This window comes from Nelusetta ayraudi, unplaced genomic scaffold (genome assembly GCF_046127955.1).
Source record: "Nelusetta ayraudi isolate G7.1 ecotype Tasmania unplaced genomic scaffold, CSIRO-AGI_Nayr_v1 ptg000084l, whole genome shotgun sequence".
NCBI classification, from domain to species: domain Eukaryota; kingdom Metazoa; phylum Chordata; class Actinopteri; order Tetraodontiformes; family Monacanthidae; genus Nelusetta; species Nelusetta ayraudi.
This window is the reverse complement of record NW_027466134.1, coordinates 3071434-3088849: the sequence shown is the minus strand read 5'-3', so window position 1 is coordinate 3088849 and position 17416 is coordinate 3071434. Positions and strand designations below refer to the sequence as shown.

The window sequence follows — 17416 nt, the reverse complement described above, 5'->3', positions numbered from 1 at the left end:
TGTTAGCGTGTGATGCTGTGCATGATGGGGGACTTCTCCTCACTCGCTCCAAAACACCTCTTTTTTTTGGTTGCCTTTCGAATGACTGACAATCACACAGCGATGGACTGCGCGAGAACAACAGCGGCTGCGTTGCCATAAAAATCCTCGTCGAATCTCACGGGACAAGATTTGACGGGAATTACGACTCTTGCGCTCCACACCATTCAACGGAAACACCTGCAAATCGCTTTTATTTTGCAAAAAGCTGCAATGGAAACGCAGCTATTGACTCAACGACATGGGGCATTTGCACACATGCAGGATGAGGTCAGGCTCAGTTCTCTGCCAAGCACAGGCACTATCTTACACACTCACAGGTGTGTTAGGCCGGTCGTGAATTCCGTACACATCGCAGGACGCTTTGCTCGAGTCCCATGAAAACATCCTGGTGGTGCTGTGTGTTTTACCAACAGGCAGGTGTTCTGTGAGTTTGTTCCTCGTGGGGTGTGGCCTGCACTCTATCAGTCCAGTCCAAATATGTTCCTTTCATTCGCTCGGGTACGCCATTGGCAATCTGAGTAAGAGATAGCGACAATGTTTCCTTCTTTGATCACACTCAAGTGGTTCCAAGTGCACGTGTCTCTTCAAATGGTTGGCAGTTTTATAGTTTTATAGTTTTTTTGTTGTTGTTGTTGTTTGTTTGTTTTTGAGTTTACCTTTAGTGGCCCTGAGCTGTTCTTATCAGTTGAAATGACTGATAATGAGGTTTTATTCTGCTGCACACAAGTTGAGTGTCGGTGAAAATCATGGACGTGCTGCCATTAAAAACGTGAGAGAAATAAAAGTGACATTTGAAAGTCGCACATATGGGATATTGCCTGGAAAGAGAGGCATTGAGCAACATACTTTAGAAGATAATAACTGAGATGATATGAATACTAAATGGACGCCCTGGTATACAAATTACTTGCATATCTGGTGGAGAATTGATCATGTATTTCTGGATGTTGTGTTCACTGTTGTAATACAGTTACTGTTACTTTTGCTTCCTGATTTTAGGACACTTTATTTTTGCAGCGTCTTGCCTGAGAGTGGACGGGGAACTTATCAATGAGCCAAAGTTTTACACAATTTATTATCATTGATAATAATTATTTTTATAATAATTCAGCAACCATCTACCTAAATCCATTCAGTGACCTTCAATCTAATTTTTTTTTTTTTTTAAATGATTAAAGTCGTAACTGTGAGTAGTTAACGAGCCTAGCTACGATAGAGCAGACTGGCGGCTAACCTCGCCAGTGGGCAAACATTACGCACAGCAAAAAGCTACTCTATGCTGATGTTTGTTTGTTTTTTTTAAACGCTGTGTTTGTTTACCTCATGACACTTTGGTGGCTGATGTGGGATTTTCATTCATCAAGTCACCAGTTCATCACAGGGTCCCATGGAAAGGCTAACAACCCGTCTCGAGGTGAGGCAACGGTGCTAATTGCAGCACTGTGCACTCACACGCTGACACGGGATCTTGACTGGCAGGTGAGACTCAAGAAAAGCAAATGTCGCTGTGTGCAGAACAAGTGGCGTCATGGCATCCCTGGTAGAAAGTAACATCAGTCGCCCCGTGTCCTCTGCTCTTTGTCACGCTGCCAGTCACATAGTGTTCTTCATTAGTCTCCCCCCCGTCCCCCGCTCTCCATGCCACACTGGTAGACAACAAACGTTTTGCAGACAGTGAAGGGGAAATGTGCTCGGGAAAACAGTTGCATTTACTGCTAACTCTCTACACTAGTGCTTGTGATCGTCAGTCTTGGGTCTACCAGGAAAACCGCGGCAGGTAATCCGATAGCTTAATTAGAAAAACTTGGTTGTACGCCGAGTACATCGGACGCCCGAGCAGCAATCTCAAGTTCTTGAATCCCGACATTCATTGTTGATCCTGGCATGAAGTCTTGATGGTAATTCCCGAGAACACATGTAAACCCGAGTTGGTGTTTACACTTGAGAGAGACGATCAATCACAACACCAGGAAAGGAAGTTTCCAAATTCAGCGTACAAATCTAATCTGGAAACACAGTTCAACGTGCATTAGCACTGGACTAGTCTTGACCTTGATGAAGAACTCTGCCGCACATCTTCTCACCCACAACCGCTCTTGTGAACACAATGCCCCTGTCCTCCGATGTCTCCACTGCTGCCCCCACCAAACATCGGCTCGATGTTCAAATCCTTCTCCTCACTCACTGAGCCAGAGGTGGGCAAGCTTTTTGACTGTTGGGACACATAACAGTCAAAAAGCTGACAGGAGCAGCAGCAGATGGATGGAGTGTTTCGGTGACCCACCTCATATGAGGAAAAATATATCATGGGATATGTAGAAAACATGCTTTAATGTCAATTGAAAATGAACAAAAGCGTTTTTTGAAGCCACACAGTACACCTCCCATGTTGATATTATAGCACGCCTTGTGAGTGCATTTGTTTATATTTTTCATGGCAGTTTGTCTTTTATACCACCACAAAGGAGGAAATAGACAGAGTCAAATAAAAATTTCAAATGGCAAGTTATTTAAAAGAAGGAAAAAAAACAACTCCTGGCTGCAACTATCAGACTTCCTTTTTTCGAATGCTGTGGGAGGATTGTTGCCCCTCCGCATATTCGGTTTTCCTTTTATTTTTCAATCATCAGAACAAGACGGGGAATTGAGAGCAAGCGGTTTGAGTTTCTTCATGTTTCCTCTCTTGAGAAAATAACTTTATACCCTAAGTAACAATTGAAATGCTATGCAGGTCACTTTACATGGATCAGGTCAAGATCACGTCCTTCTAGCCAAGTGTCCTCACCAACCAGCACTGTGGCCTCAGTGGCAGGAGAAGATTGCTTTTTCAAAGGCGGACGCATAAGCGGATCCTGAGTCCTGAATTAAAGGTGGGAGTTCAGCCAGAAAAAAAGCAAAGAATGAAGCAGCTGAAAGATCTGCCACCAGTTCTATATATGATGCCTGATTATTTCAAGCGATACACATGAGGAGACATTTATATTTGATTTTCTATTTTAAATGAGACCAAGTAGATATTTTTTAAGAGGTAACTAGACCTTCACAGGTCAACACAAGATTTACACAAAGGCTTGAAGCAACAGATTCCTGCACTGTAATGCGATGACAAAAACACCCACATCATAGGTTGGTGATCACAAGACAGTCGGACAAAAGAGGTCACGGGAGCTTGTCCACCAAAGCTTATACACAGTTGTATTTCTTACTGCTGGACTGTGTTGATTAATTGCAAATGGATGAGAACTATTCCGAGCCACTGGGAGGAGGAGGATCTTTTTCTTTTTTTTTCTACAAGGTTGTGTTGCCCTAGTTAGTGGTGGTTAAAGTTTAAAGTTTGGTTCACCGGGGTGTGCTGGCACTTGACGCATCTCACCCAGATTCCACGTGAGGTGACGTCTGGCTGGAGCAGCTGCTCTTGTTGGAGTTTCATCCCACAGTTGCAGGTTGACCTTTAAACAGAGGTCGCTGATTCTGTTACCACAGGGCAAAGCCCATTCAGCAGGGTTTATCGACCAATTTCCCGCATTATTTGGACACTCGTATTTGTTTTGGGGCTCGGTGCACAACAAGCTGCGTGTGTTATTAACCTCCAGGGGAGAGAAAACAAATATCCCAGGCTAGTTTTAGACCAGGCGTGGGCAAACTATGACCTGGGGTCCCTATGCGGCCCGTTAAGCTTTTTAATCCGGCCTGTCGAATTTGAAGAAATTACATTAATAGTAAATTAGTTAGCTGCATATTATATATATTTTTTTTGTCTTTTAATTGTCATGTCAATACAGAGCTAAGTACTGCGGGGCTTGAAAAAATATTTTGTTGACATTGAAGCGCAGGTTTTCTACGCACCATTCCACAGTGAAAAGCACAGCCTGGTTTTCCAAATACCGACTTTCCCAACAGGAGAAAGGCACAGTTCCTACGAGCTGATGCTGGGAATCACCTCCGTGCGTGAGGCGCCCGGGACGAACCTCGTCCGTCGCCTCAGTGGAAACTTGGCTCTGCTCTTCGTCCACTTTCAAACAGACGGCTGCTTACACACACAGCCGGCGCACCATAATAAACACCCGCGGGGCGGACGCAGCATCTTTCACCCCGGGCCGCAGCAGCAAACTGGTTCAGCAGTTCGACGGGGGAGCGATTATCACAACGCGACGCGCCAGGTGACGCAGACGCGTTGCAGCCCAGATAGTCCGGGACAAACTGCGCGCGTTCCACATGTGTCCAGTTCCACCCCCGATAAAAGGTCCCTGCTGGCGGGTTTTTCCGGAGATGATGTCAAAGTCAGGTGGTGTTCTTCCTGGAATGGGGAGTTTGCAGTTTTCACATGGCCACGCACGTTAGGCCGAGTTGATGGGAAACAACTCTGAGATGATCTGCTGATTGTTAAAGGCCAGCCAGAGCGCGCACGCCGTATTCTTATCCCTAATGTTTGCGCATTTGCTGTTTGTTGATTTTTTTCTGATTGAAATTTCAGCAGGCCTGCGAGTTTAAAACGATGAAGCGCGCAACTGATTTGCGAAATTGCACCGCTAATTACGATAAAAACACAAAGACGTACCAAATATGGGGATGACAGACGCTTCAACGACCACAGTTTTGTATGTAAACAGTGAGTGGATGGAAACATGGCAGCGATGATGCCATCATGAGTGAGCAATGTTGACTGAAAAAACACGTCTGTCAAAACTGGCCCTGCAGGTCCAGCTCAGCAACAATCACAGATCTTTTTCTCTTTCTTGCAAATATGATATCCAAGGAACGATGGATCTGTGTGTTTTAATCAAGAAAAGGCATTTTTCAACGGTTTGTCAATGTCAGATGGATGTCCAATATCCAAGAACAACATTCCGACAGCTGCTCTTTTGTTTGTTTTTTCTTCTGATAAGGCGCTTGATCTTTGCTTGATTTTTGGTTATTTATGGCAGGGGCAACTTTCATTCTTTTTGCTTAAAAACAAAACAAATGAATCGTTCCCTTTGTCCATTCTGTGTGGAGTTTGCATGTTCTCCCGGTGTTTGCGTGGGTTCTCTCGGATGGCTTGTCTGTCTCTATGTGGCCCTGCGATGAACTGGCGACTTCTCCAGGGTGTCAGCAGCCTGCCTTCACGCAATGACAGCTGGGAGAGGCTCCAGCAGACCCCCCGTCACTCCAAGTGCAGGACAAAGCGGGTATTGAAAATGGATGGATGGATAAACTGTTGGAAAATGTATAATTATGAATGCAATATTGTAAAAGCAAAATCACAGCTGTCCAACAAATGGTGCTTTTTGGGGAATCTGAAGACTTACATATCTCTCCATGTGTATTTGTGTAAGTGCGTGTGTGTGCGTGTGCGTGCGTGTCGCTTGCAAATATCTCCTATTTGCAGGCGACATAAGTCAAACTTGTAAATGGCACTCAAGTCAAACAAAGCGCGTTGAGTAACGCGGCTTGGGAAACGTCTGCGAGCGAAAGAAGGACGTCACTCGCGACCTTGACAAACTCCAAGTGGGGTCTTCACAGCAGCGTCTGATCTGCCTCCCCGCTCACTCTGAGTGAGCGGTCTAGACAAGCAGGAATAAAAGGTCCCAACAGGCCAAACAGGCTGGGACCCCGTCAAATGTCCACCCTTCACCGCTGAATCGAGCCAGGATGTCTCAGATACCAGCAAACGAGATTTTTACTCTGATTGTGACGTTCAGAGTGAGAGTCATCCGGTCAACGGAAGCAAAGTATCAACTTCCCCATCACCAGGCCTCGGCTTTCAGGCATGAATTTGAAATGCTGCTGCTCAGCTGTATAGTTTCGGGGAACACAAAGCCAAGGTGAATTGAAAAACATTTTTAGTATTATTTTTAGTATTTTTATTTTTAGTATTATTATTTATTCTTATGATTATATTTTGGTTGAAAGTTGTTCTTGTACCTTTTACTTTTGATTATGCATCTGACCTGTACTGATGTCTGACAACAGCTGCTGGGAAAAGCCAAAGTGAAGACTTCATGCCACACCTCAATCAATTCTGCAAAAACCACAAAAGAAGAGGAAACAAAGCAAGATGGTTGTTCTGTTGGAGGATGCTTCCTCTAAAGTGTATTTACTTTGGTGTAACATGCAGACACATTACGTAACATGAAGACACCTTTGTCTGCCAGTGCTGTCAGATGTGTTGCGGTTTCAGAGCAGAAGTGATGTCAACGTGTCAGGGTTAAAACTGAAACGCTGGTCAACGGTGGCATTTCCAGGATGCCTCTGTTATGTGAAGGTGAGCGACGCTTCGCCTTGACTCATCCGTCAACCAGCCGCCAACTTGTTGGTCAACAGCTCGACTCTGCGGCCGCTTTCACCCTCAACCATCCCTTCAGTGTGGGCGCCGCCACCACCTCCCCATATGGCGCTGAGGGCCCGCAGCCCTGTTGACTTTAATAAGATTTTATGTCCGACTACGTGTTTGTTGACGAGGGATCAGTTCCCCTGGCAGCAACGGATTCTTTAAGCTCCCTAAAAGAGGAGAGGGTTTTTTTTTTTTCTTCCTCCTCCCCGTCAACCAAATGTAACTTATAAGTCCTTGCTATAAATGGTCAGATTTTTTGGCAGAGCGCGCATGCCTTTAACTTGGTTACCAAGGTGCTTTCAGAGCAAGCTGACAGCTACACCTTCAAACAGGCTTAAAGTTCAGGGGGCGTTCCCAGAGAGAGCCTGGAGGCCCACGGAGGAAGAGAGTTACCTGTCACATACTACACATGAACAGACAGACAAACAGGCAGATAGATAGACAGATAGATAGTAGATAGATAGATTTTTTTTTCTTCCTACCTTCTTCTCACCTTTTGTAGTGACAAACACATCCATGTTACACATGGATTCCATTCACCAGGTCACCTGACTGGGACACATGTTGTAGTCTTTGCACTTGGTCTCAAGAGACCACTGAAGCATTCACAAAATAAATACAACTTTATGGGCAACAGTGTGTATATATAGTCTATATTTTAGTCGAATAACTGCCACCTTCTGACCCCTGGCACTGGCACTGACCATCATCAGTCATAGATCCATGCAAGCTGATGGCACTTTAAACAAATGATTTGTTTTCAGCAAAAATGTTTTCCAGGAAAATCATTTCAAGAGCACTTTGCTAAAAGTACAACTGGGTGCAGTGGTGGTGGAGGTTGTGTGTGGGAAGAGGGGTGGGGAAGGGGGGGGGGGGGGTCCAGATGTGGCATTTCACTGTGTTGTGGAGGAGGAGTCGTGCCACTCTGGCAGCAGAGCAGCTTCATCATCTGCTCTTCTATGTTTTGGGAGCTCAAGGATATTTGTGTGTTTTCCCAGCTCTGTTTGCGTTGCCCCCGCTGGATGTTGACGCAAATAAACATAGACATCTCCTCTGAATAAGCAACAAACAGATTGTTGCTTTTTTTTTTTTCTTTTAATCTAAATATACACGCAAGCCACACCCACATTTTTCTGATACCTTATCAAAGCACACGGATGCCACTTCGTCATCTGTGTGCCAAGCAGTCACCCGGCTTACAACAAAACTCCGTAATTACTGGTGCCGCACCCTCTGCTGTGATTCAGTGAATGTGAACACTGCCGCCAGTGTTTGAGAGCAGCGATGAATCACCTGTGCACAACACAAGTATGACCACACGCAAGCAGCAACAGGCTCAAGGTTGCGCATTACAAAGAATTCACACCGCCAGTGTTGTGGGACGATAGTTTTATGTCCAGGCTGCCAGTGAGCTCGACAAGAAAAAAGCACAATGTCTGCTTCCTTTTCGTTGCTTCAACTTCTCGGGGAGGTTAGACACAGAATTTTGAGTCTCTGCCCTTTTTGATGTCACAACAGGCACTGATGACTTGCTGCTACGGCTCCCGGTTAGTGAAACCTCCCACCAGGTGTTTGCGACACCCGCTGGCACCACTTTGCACTCGCCCTGTTTTCATGTGGCCGCTACAGCAAAGCATCAGGTTCAGCAGGAAGCTAAAAATGAGCGTTTTTGATAGAGGCCGTAAACCGAGCGATGAAAACTGCATGCTGTTTTCCGGAGCACCACGATTTTATTTATTTATTTATTTATTTTTTTTTAATTAACTATTAATCTTGCAAGACTGCTCCACGGTAGTCTGGCTAAACAGTGACGGTGATCTAAGAAAAGCCACAATGTGGGACCATTAAGAAAAAAAGCCCAATTTGGAAATGCACACTGGGTGGAAAATTGAAAAAGCATCGACAGTTCAGGGGCTTTGTGTAGAAGAATCAGTAAGCAGCAGCTTAGTGATTGAAAACAAATAGAAAATAAAAAAAAATAAACAAACTTAAAAATTAATTTAAAAAAATGAACAAGGAAAGTGGATAGAAAATTGTATCCAGAAATGGAAAGAAAACTAGACCAAAATAGAGTCTAAGATACGAGCCAATAGCATGAAATTGATTTGTATTAAATACAATTAGAAGCTGCCCATGAGCAGGGAAATGTTTGAACCTGCATTTAAAGATGCTTACAGTTGTGGTTGATTTCACTTCTGCTAGTAGTTTGAGAGAAACCCTATGCAAGATGTGTAAGACGTCTAAGTAAGACCCCCCAAAAGAAAAAGAAAACAAACAAACAAAAAAAAACTCCATCTCACAACTTTATTTTGGGAATACGGCCGTTGAGTCTGCGGTGCACGTCATGTTTTGACCCGAGGCTTATAAATGGAAGCCTGCAGCAAACACAGGGAGGGAATGTTTATGCAGAGGCAGCCTATCATTGCCAGAGGCCCTCGAGAGCCATACCAGGGCAAGTCGTTGTTTACACAGCGGGGACCAATCACTTTAAAGACCTGTCCCTCGCGCTCCGCCCACCTCCCCGGCAGCCTGCGGAGCGACTATAAAGCAAGTGTGACAGGTGAAGGAGCCACAGCAAGAGGAAGCCGAAACATGAGAGAGAACCTTGTTGGTGTGTCGCAAAAAAACATGGCCTTCACTGACTGCATGAAACCTGCCGACCTGTCCGCCGAGAACAAGTAAGTTCACGCGCTGTTTGCTGGTGGGGGGTGCTTGGTGACGGTGACGAGGGAGAAAAACAAAGTCAGGTTTTTTTATGCTTTGCGTCAGAAGACTCAAGAGTTGCTTCTTTGACAGGTGGAGAGACTGGAGAAACAGATTAGGGATGTTTCTGAAGACAAACTCCCGTCTCATCAAGCACAGAACCTACAGGTGAGACTTCTTGTTATGCAATATTGAATTATTATTCGGGGCTGAGCCTCAGCGAAGTCCTGCTCAGATCTGATTATTATTATTATTAGTAGTAGTAGTAGTAGTAGTAGTAGTAGTAGTATTAATAATAATAATAATAATAATAATAATAATAATAATAATAATAATAATAATAATAATAAATGCTTCGTTAAAAAGGATAAGAACATTTGCCAGCCAATAGAACAAAGGGCTTTGAGACGCCTTTGGCTGTGATTTAGCGCCTTATAAATGAGAATTGATTGGTTGATTGGTTGATTGAAGAGCACTGCAAATATTCCAATCAAGCTTGCATCCATAATCGCCACTCATGCATTGCTTCTGCTCTCCCCTCAGGCCGACGGCTGATGACGTGAGTGCCATGTCCCAGTCACTTGACACACTGCTCTGCAATAAATGTAAGAACCAGTCCGAGTCTCTTTTTTTTTTTTTTCCCGCCTGCACAATTACATAAGCAACATCAAAGGTCAGGCTGTATCTGTGCGGTGTATGCGGTATGTTTAATGGCCGCAATAAAATCCCATGCTTTTACGGCTTTGCCCTCCCATGATATGAATAAGCAAACAGCAATGTCCCCCCCCGTGGCTGCGTCGCCCGTCTCGTCTCATATCTGTATTTGTCCCCACAGATGGCAAAACTGCCTTTTGCGTCTTTCTGAAGTCCGAGTTCTGCGAGGAGAACATCGAGTTCTGGTTGGCCTGCGAGGACTTCAAGACCAAAACGTCACACGACGCCATGGTGTCCAAGGCCAACAGCATTTACGAAGAGTTCATCAGAAGCGAAGCCCCCAAAGAGGTAAAAAAAAAAAAAAAGTCCGAGTGTTTCAAATCAGAGTTGATACGAATTATTGCTGGACGGTGACATTTGCCATCCCCCCAAAAAAATTCCCAAGGCTGACAATGCTTGATTGATGTCATCCCAGATTAACCTGGACTTCCAGACCAGAAACGCCATCGTCCAGAGCCTCCAGGAGCCCACGGCCACTTGCTTCTTGGCAGCGCAGCGGAAAGTTTACAGCCTGATGGAGAACAACTCCTATCCCAGGTTCATCCACTCCGACCTCTTCAGAGATCTGTGCGAGGCTGCTGGCGGTGACAGCAGGCGCGTTAAGGCCTAGTCAAAGCCAAACAGCCCGTCCTGGAGTCATTTGTTTACCGATGGGCCTGTGTGAATGGACCACTGATGCTGTTCCTCCCAATGCTCGCCTCGGGCAGCGCGCCCGCATGCAAATTCTGCACACAAAGAGAGTCACGGAAAAAATGCAAAAAAATGGAAGTTTTTCTTTTTGGTTTGTTTTGTTTTTACATTATTATTATTATTATTATTATTATTATTATTATTAGTGCTATTATTTCCGTCCTGCTGAAAGCTTTCCACAGTGGTGCTGGGATGATGCTGTATCCCGCTGCGGGCAGTAGTGCACCGTGCATTTCAAGCCAATGGATTTAAGGTCACGTTTTCTTCGGTGGGACCGAAGACTTGCGTTTTATGCACTTCAGCTATTGGAACTCCGCATTCTGAGCAATGATGCAGCTCAACCTGTTGTCGAGCTTGTGCGTTCCAAGCTGAAAAGCCTACTGAAGTCCTTTAGAGCACTTTTCTCACTGGCAATGCTGTTAGAATGTATTGTCCCACCGCCATGTACATTAGTTCCTGTGTTAACTTAACTTTCACTTGAATGTCACTTTGCTTAAAAGATGTATATATGTGTGTGCGTGCGTGCGTGTGTGTGTGTGTGTGTGTGTGCGCGTGTGTGCTTATGTGCAATCGCACATAAATAATTTAGTGTGGTAATTTATGTGTCAGTGTCAGAATGTGAAATTGTGTGTGTTGATGTTGAGTTTAGTTTTTGGGCAGCTGGAATGACTACCTGTCTAATAAAATGCCCTTTCAACACTGAAGCCTCCTTTATGTGCCTGTTTATTATCTTGGGTTTTTTTTTTTTTTTAATACACTAATGTCAACATAGACATCATTTATTTATGGTGTTATCACACCTTCTCACTGTCCAAATATGTCATTATGTGTCACTATGGCAAGCTCCAGACAGATACAGTATTAGTGTCCAACACACAATTCGCGATGAGCACAAGATATGGAAAGCTATGACGCACTATTGCCACGTTCCACTCCTATTGTTCCGCTATCAGCTGCTCCCTACAACCCTCGAGTTGTTTTGCTAACTGTAAGTGGTGTGAAGGTTGTGATAGCGTCAAAATTATTTGCACTCACCGGCCACTTAATTAAACGCAAAAAAAATCAATTGCTTTGTAACACAAATAGCCAATTAACCAATGGCATCACAACGACTCGACTGGATGAAATGAAGAAAACTTGAATGGAGTCTGAAGTTCAAAGTAAAAGTCACAGTGACTGCAAACTGAACATCAGAAATTGGGGAGAAGTCAGATTGAAGTGACCTGGTTGGTGCCGGGCGGGGTCGGACCCAACCCAGCGACATCACTGCAACTTCTGTGTTGCCCAATATCTATGAGTGAGTCAAAAGGCGGAGCCAAATTAAACAAAATGACACACTCAAACCATGCAGGGTGACAATTCCAGTGCTTAAAGTCTCTTTGTTGTATTATAATGTCTTCAAAACACTATATGGAACTCCCTAGCTCATTATTGTTATTAGGGACTGAGCTCCAGTGATAGACCAGCTCTATGCTTCTATAGCACCCCCTATAGACACTCCAAAACACTTGATTGGCCGTAGCTGGCAATAGGAAGGGAGTAGAGACACGGGACTAAAACCCACGTGTTTGTTCATCAAGACCATCCATCCATCCATTTTCCATACCCGCTTAGTCCCGAGCTCAGGGTCACGGGGGTCTGCTGGAGCCTATCCCAGCTGTCTTAGGGCGAAGGCAGGATGACACCCTGGACAAGTCGCCAGTTCATCGCAGGGCCACATAGAAACAGACAACCATTCACACTCACATGCACACCTATGGACAATTTAGAATGTTCAATTGACCTCACATGCATGTTTTTGGAGTGTGGGAGGAAGCCGGAGAACCCGGAGAGAACCCACGCAGACACAGGGAGAACATGCAAACTCCACACAGAAAGGTCCCAGGTCCGGGCCCCGGAATCGAACCCACGACCTTCTTGCTGTGAGGCGGCAGCGCTAACCACTGTGCCACCGTGTCGCCCTCATCAAGACCTATTTAGTAAAAAATCTTTTTACTTTTTTAAAACTGCAAAAGTCCACAACAATCCAACATGTTTAACATGAGACAGAGTGATAGAAGTGCAAAATGTCAACATGTCAGAAAACTGAAAAATCGACACACTATATAGTATGTCGGGTTTTTTCAGAAGCAAATATATGAGGTGCTCCCGATTGGCGAGCTCCGCCCCTCAGGTATCTGGTAGTGAGGGAAACAGAGGGAAACACACACACAGACACCGACAGACAGGCAACCCAAAGGCCTCAGGGTCGTCACAATATATACTTTAAACAGCTCGAAACGCACCGAAATGACCGTGCTATAGATAGTTGAGCACTGTGTCAGACTCAGTGGTAGAATGCAAAACACCAGCCACGCCCACTATTTAACAGGAGAACACCTGTGGCACGTGCTGCTTGGCAGCAGCCTCCAACGTACACATAAATGGCTCATGTGGCTATTATTAATGTCCGACAGTCATCAGACAGAAACTCACGTGTTTGTCTCATCAAGGCCTGCAATTCACACATGCCAACCTTCACTAGAAAACAAACAGGAAGTGCACAATTTGCACTTATGAGACCTCTCCCACTTCATATTTCACCCTGTAAACATGCTTCAAATCTCGTCAAATTTGCCAAACAGGTCCAGACTGGTGAAACAATTCACAAACATGAGGAGTGAACACGCTTGGCTCCACGGCGCCACCAACAAAACCAAAAGCAGATGTCTAGATATGATTGTTCTCCAGTGACGCAAAAGATAAGTCAGTTGTTTGTCTCACTGGGGAATCATAGTCGTGCTGCAGAAAGCTTATGGTGGGATTTTGTTGCGATGACGGCAGCAGTATCAGCAGTCAGCGGGTGTCGACAACTGTTTAAATGAATAATAATTTAAAGAGCTTGTGTGTGTTCCTTCTTGCTGTGAAGCCATAGCGCTAACTGCTGCACCACCGCGTGGTAAAAATCCCTTTCCTGACGTTTTCAAACGATGATGGTTGTCTCTAGCCTGACTAACAGTTCATCCTTTGCTTCTTTTGTTTTCTCCCCCTGAGACCGCCCCGAGACATCCGTTTTAAGCGGAACACCTAATCTGAAAAATAGGAATTTCCACAGTAAGTTGACGCAGAGAGCTGCGTGTGCTGACTTCTGCGGATCTCGGCAGCTCGGCGGGAATCACAAAGTGCTCCATATCTACGTTAAATACGCACATCTTTCACTTTGGCCGAACGCTCAAGATTCTGCACTCCGAGACACAGACGTACTTTCGCAAGGAATGTGCCAAGTGTTCAGTTTCATCACAGAGCGGCATTCCTCATCTTTCTGGAACATTTCATCCCCTTGTTGGGCAGAAGTCAGGGGCCGCGTCATGACTGCACTGTAACATGTTGGCCAGCAGCAGCAGCAGCCAGTCCTCTACTCTACAATAGTGAAGCTGCTTCCAGCAGTGACCTGCGGCGTTGATAGCAGCTGACAGTGGCCAGACACATGACAGGCAGAGGGGGCCTGCTGTCTCCACAGACATTGAGGCCTTTCGCTGAAGATCCATGACATCGTCGCCTGCAGCCCACCAGAGCGCTGCGCCCTGCAGACCCCGAACTCAGACATTGTGATTTGAAGATAAACCTATTACAAAATACCAGCGTTCTAATTACCTGTGAAGCCGCAAGGGGGGCCACAGATTTCACTGTCGGTCATTCCAATCGTGGCCATAATTCAAAAACACAAGTAAATGGGGCTGTAATGTCACTTCATACTGATGTGATGATGAGGACCAGAATTAATTGACAGTTTATACTTTTAAAATGACAGTTTTATCAGCCATGACTTCAGTGGCCCAGCTTCATATTAGTGATTATCCATCAAACTGCAGAAAAAAAGCACAGGCGCCAATGCGCCAAATTATTTACATTATGAACTGCAGATGGGTTTGTTTGTTGCCAGCTAATGAATCGTACACTTAGTTGATTCTTTCAGGCTCTCAGTGCTTATCCAATCACATGACGTGTCCACTTCAATGGAAGGCCCTCAGTCTAGCCGGTCTATTCGAGATCTGACTGGCTATCGCGACTGACTGTGTCTGCTCTCTGACAGAATACAGCAGCCTGCAATGTTGATTCTGAAGGCAGAACACAAGCCAGCTGAAATATGATTGGCTAAAAACACAAACCGTAATATACAACACTGGAAGCAGTACAATAAAATATGACTTGAGCAAACCTTTGGCTGGTAGTGTATATATTTAAAAAAAAAACAAAAAAAAAACTACTTTTCTAAGTGTCTTTAGGCGAACAGAGAAGGCCTTGCTGGCCCTGATGGCCCAACCTCTGCTGGTGACATCATAGACGTAGCAAGGTGGATCTTGAATGACGTGGAGGAGCTACAGCTTCCAAAGCCTTTATGGCTTCCACTTCTCTGCTGTGCCGAGTTTGGATGAAAGACAACCGACTGAACCAGTATTTTCTCATTTGGCTACGTTATCACTTTTACGAGTGTCCAAAGTCTCTTTCATTATAATGAGCTCTGCCAGGAAACTTCTTTTTTTCCCTGACCTTTAAAGTGGGCCCACACGGCACACACTCCGTTGCACAGTCTGACTATTGTGAATACTTCATCACTGCTTGTCGCGCCTGCCTCATTGTTGTCGGAGTGCCGTGTGCTCAGCTGGCGTCACTGAAGAAGAAAGGGCAGGTATGTGATGAAAAGACTTGCGATTTGCGTCCAGAAACAGCAAGTGCAGTGGGCGTCGCCCGACCCGAGATGACATCAATTAAAGTGAGGTGGGAAGTAACAAAGCACAATGACTTTGTTATCAGGACTTTAAGTATTTATTTTTCTGACAACTTTTTATTTTTACTCCCCACATTTGTACACAAATATCTGTGCTTTCTACTTGTTACTGAAATGAATACTGAAAAAAAAACATGCAGATTGTGTTTAAAGGATACAAATTCTGTTCACAGTCATTTTTTTTTTTTTTTTTTTAAATAGACTTTTATATTTCACTACACAAGAGCATGGTTCAAATAGCTACACTGCAACAAAAAAAAAAGTATATTCTACTTTAGAAGGAGGTTATTTTAGAGTACCTCGGCTGTTGTTATTAAAAGTGTAAACATCCAATAATGGCTCCCTGGTCCTAACTGTTCATGATTACAGTTTGGTGCTGCAGATGAAAAGGAAAACAAACTGTAGTGTTGAGAGGACCGCAGCTATTTGAAATGATCCAGATGCACATGCAAGACCTCTGGCTAGTTTAATCCAGATTGTTCTGTCACAACTTTTTCATTTTTGCAAAATTATTATCAGATGTATTGTTTCATTAATGGGTTTGTTTATTCATTTATTTTAACTGAGGTACATTCCCTAACCTGTACTTTCTTTCTTCAACGATGCAAGGAACTTTATTGTCTTACCAGTTCGCTTTAGGTCTCAGGTCCCGGTGTAAAGCCGGGATAAATAAAAATGCTAAAACGCAAGATTTAAAAAAAAAAAAAAAGTAGGTATTTTCACAAAATAAGTGTACTTTTACTTGAGTAAATGAGTTTTTTTTTTTTTTTTACTTTAACTGAAGTATAGAATGCTAAACTGAAATACTTCTGCCACCTCTGGCTAACAGCGGTGGGTCTCCGCGTGGAGCTGGCAGTGGAGCCCATCACTTCTCACATGTTGCCACGAGGCTTCTTGGCAACAACGATCGGTGATGAGATCCAGCGAGTACTTGAGGTGTGTACCGTATGTAAACACTTGGAGCCATAAATAGCACACAGAAGAAAGAGAGGGAGAGAGAGAGAAGAAAAAAAAAACACAAAAACCGGCCACGCTGTACTTTGTCTGACAGAACGCAGATGCGTCACACTCGAGCGCACTTTAGGAGGCTCGCTGCGTCACACTACAGCGGATCGAGGCACAGCACGTTCCGGGCGTGAAGTCAAGCGCGACTCTTCCGCCCGGTGCTTCGCGCGTGCAAGGCGCCGCAAGTGGATTTACCTGATCTGCCACACAGTGGTCAATAACATTCCCGTGTTCAGTTATCAACTCGGCGCTGTGAGAAAATATCCCAAAAACGCACATCGCGTTTTTTTTTTGTTTTTTTTTTTCTATTGTTGTTTTTTAAGCGATGCATTCAGAAAGAAGTCACACAGATTCATGGCGTGGAATAGCAAGCAAGGCCTTGGGAATGCGGGAAGTGCGTGCTGGTTGATTGGGTGTAACGAATGATTTCGAATATGACGTCAAAAGTGTTCACGTTGGTTGGGGCAAAAAAAAAAAAAAAAAAAAAAAAAAAAAGGCCTAGCAGCAGCAGGCAGCTGTTCTTCACCTCCTAGTGGAGCACCATGTTATTCCTAAACTTGACCAGTAGGTGGAAGCAAACTTCCACTTCACTGTCTCCAGTGTGGCCTGATTTTCCTCACTGTGACAAATAAACTTGAGAAGCAGGTATAGAAGATAGACGAATGAATGGTATCCCTTCAACTAACGAGGTCATTCGTTCACTTTAAAATGTAGGTACGTAATGGATGTGTTTTCAAAAGTATCTACACTGCCAGTCAAAAGGTTTGGACACACCCTATGAACCAAATTTCTTTTCTTTCATTCTCATGACTATTGGCGTTGCAGTTTCTCACTGAAGGCATCGAAACTATGTATGAACACATATTGAATTATGTAAGGAAACAATTAAAGTTAACTATGAGCACGTTTTATATTTCAATTCTTCAAAATAGCCACCTTTCATTAAAAGCATATTATAATTGCATATATCTCTACCATTGTATTTGTACTAATAGAGAAAATTTTGAAATGAGCAGGCTTGGCATAAAACATGCCCATGAGTGCACATGACAACGTTTAACATTGAAAAAGCAACAGCTTCACAAAACAATCTTTTCAACTTAGAATTCTCAGTGGTTTTTGGGGCTGACTGTGGTATGAAAGCAAAATAAGGCCGAGCAATAATTATATGGAGAAAAGGG

General features: G+C 44.2%; 1 protein-coding gene across 1 annotated transcript; it reads left to right on the top strand.

Moving 5' to 3' along the window:
• The first annotated feature begins 8880 nt into the window (after window positions 1-8880).
• Window positions 8881-11166, top strand: LOC142900660 (regulator of G-protein signaling 21-like). The gene is made up of 5 exons (XM_076045073.1): window positions 8881-9033; window positions 9152-9226; window positions 9602-9663; window positions 9894-10060; window positions 10188-11166. The coding sequence occupies exons 1-5, from the start codon at window positions 8948-8950 to the stop codon at window positions 10380-10382; spliced, it is 585 nt and encodes a 194-aa protein (XP_075901188.1). The 5' UTR covers window positions 8881-8947; the 3' UTR covers window positions 10383-11166.
• Window positions 11167-17416: the final 6250 nt, after the last annotated feature.

Coding starts and splice junctions, on each gene's coding strand:
- LOC142900660 (XM_076045073.1), top strand. CDS start 8,948: ATGAGAGAGAACCTTGTTGGTGTGTCGCAAAAAAACATGGCCTTCACT. Junction 9,227..9,601: donor ATCAAGCACAGAACCTACAG/GTGAGACTTCTT, acceptor CTCTCCCCTCAG/GCCGACGGCTGATGACGTGA. Junction 10,061..10,187: donor GAAGCGAAGCCCCCAAAGAG/GTAAAAAAAAAA, acceptor ATGTCATCCCAG/ATTAACCTGGACTTCCAGAC.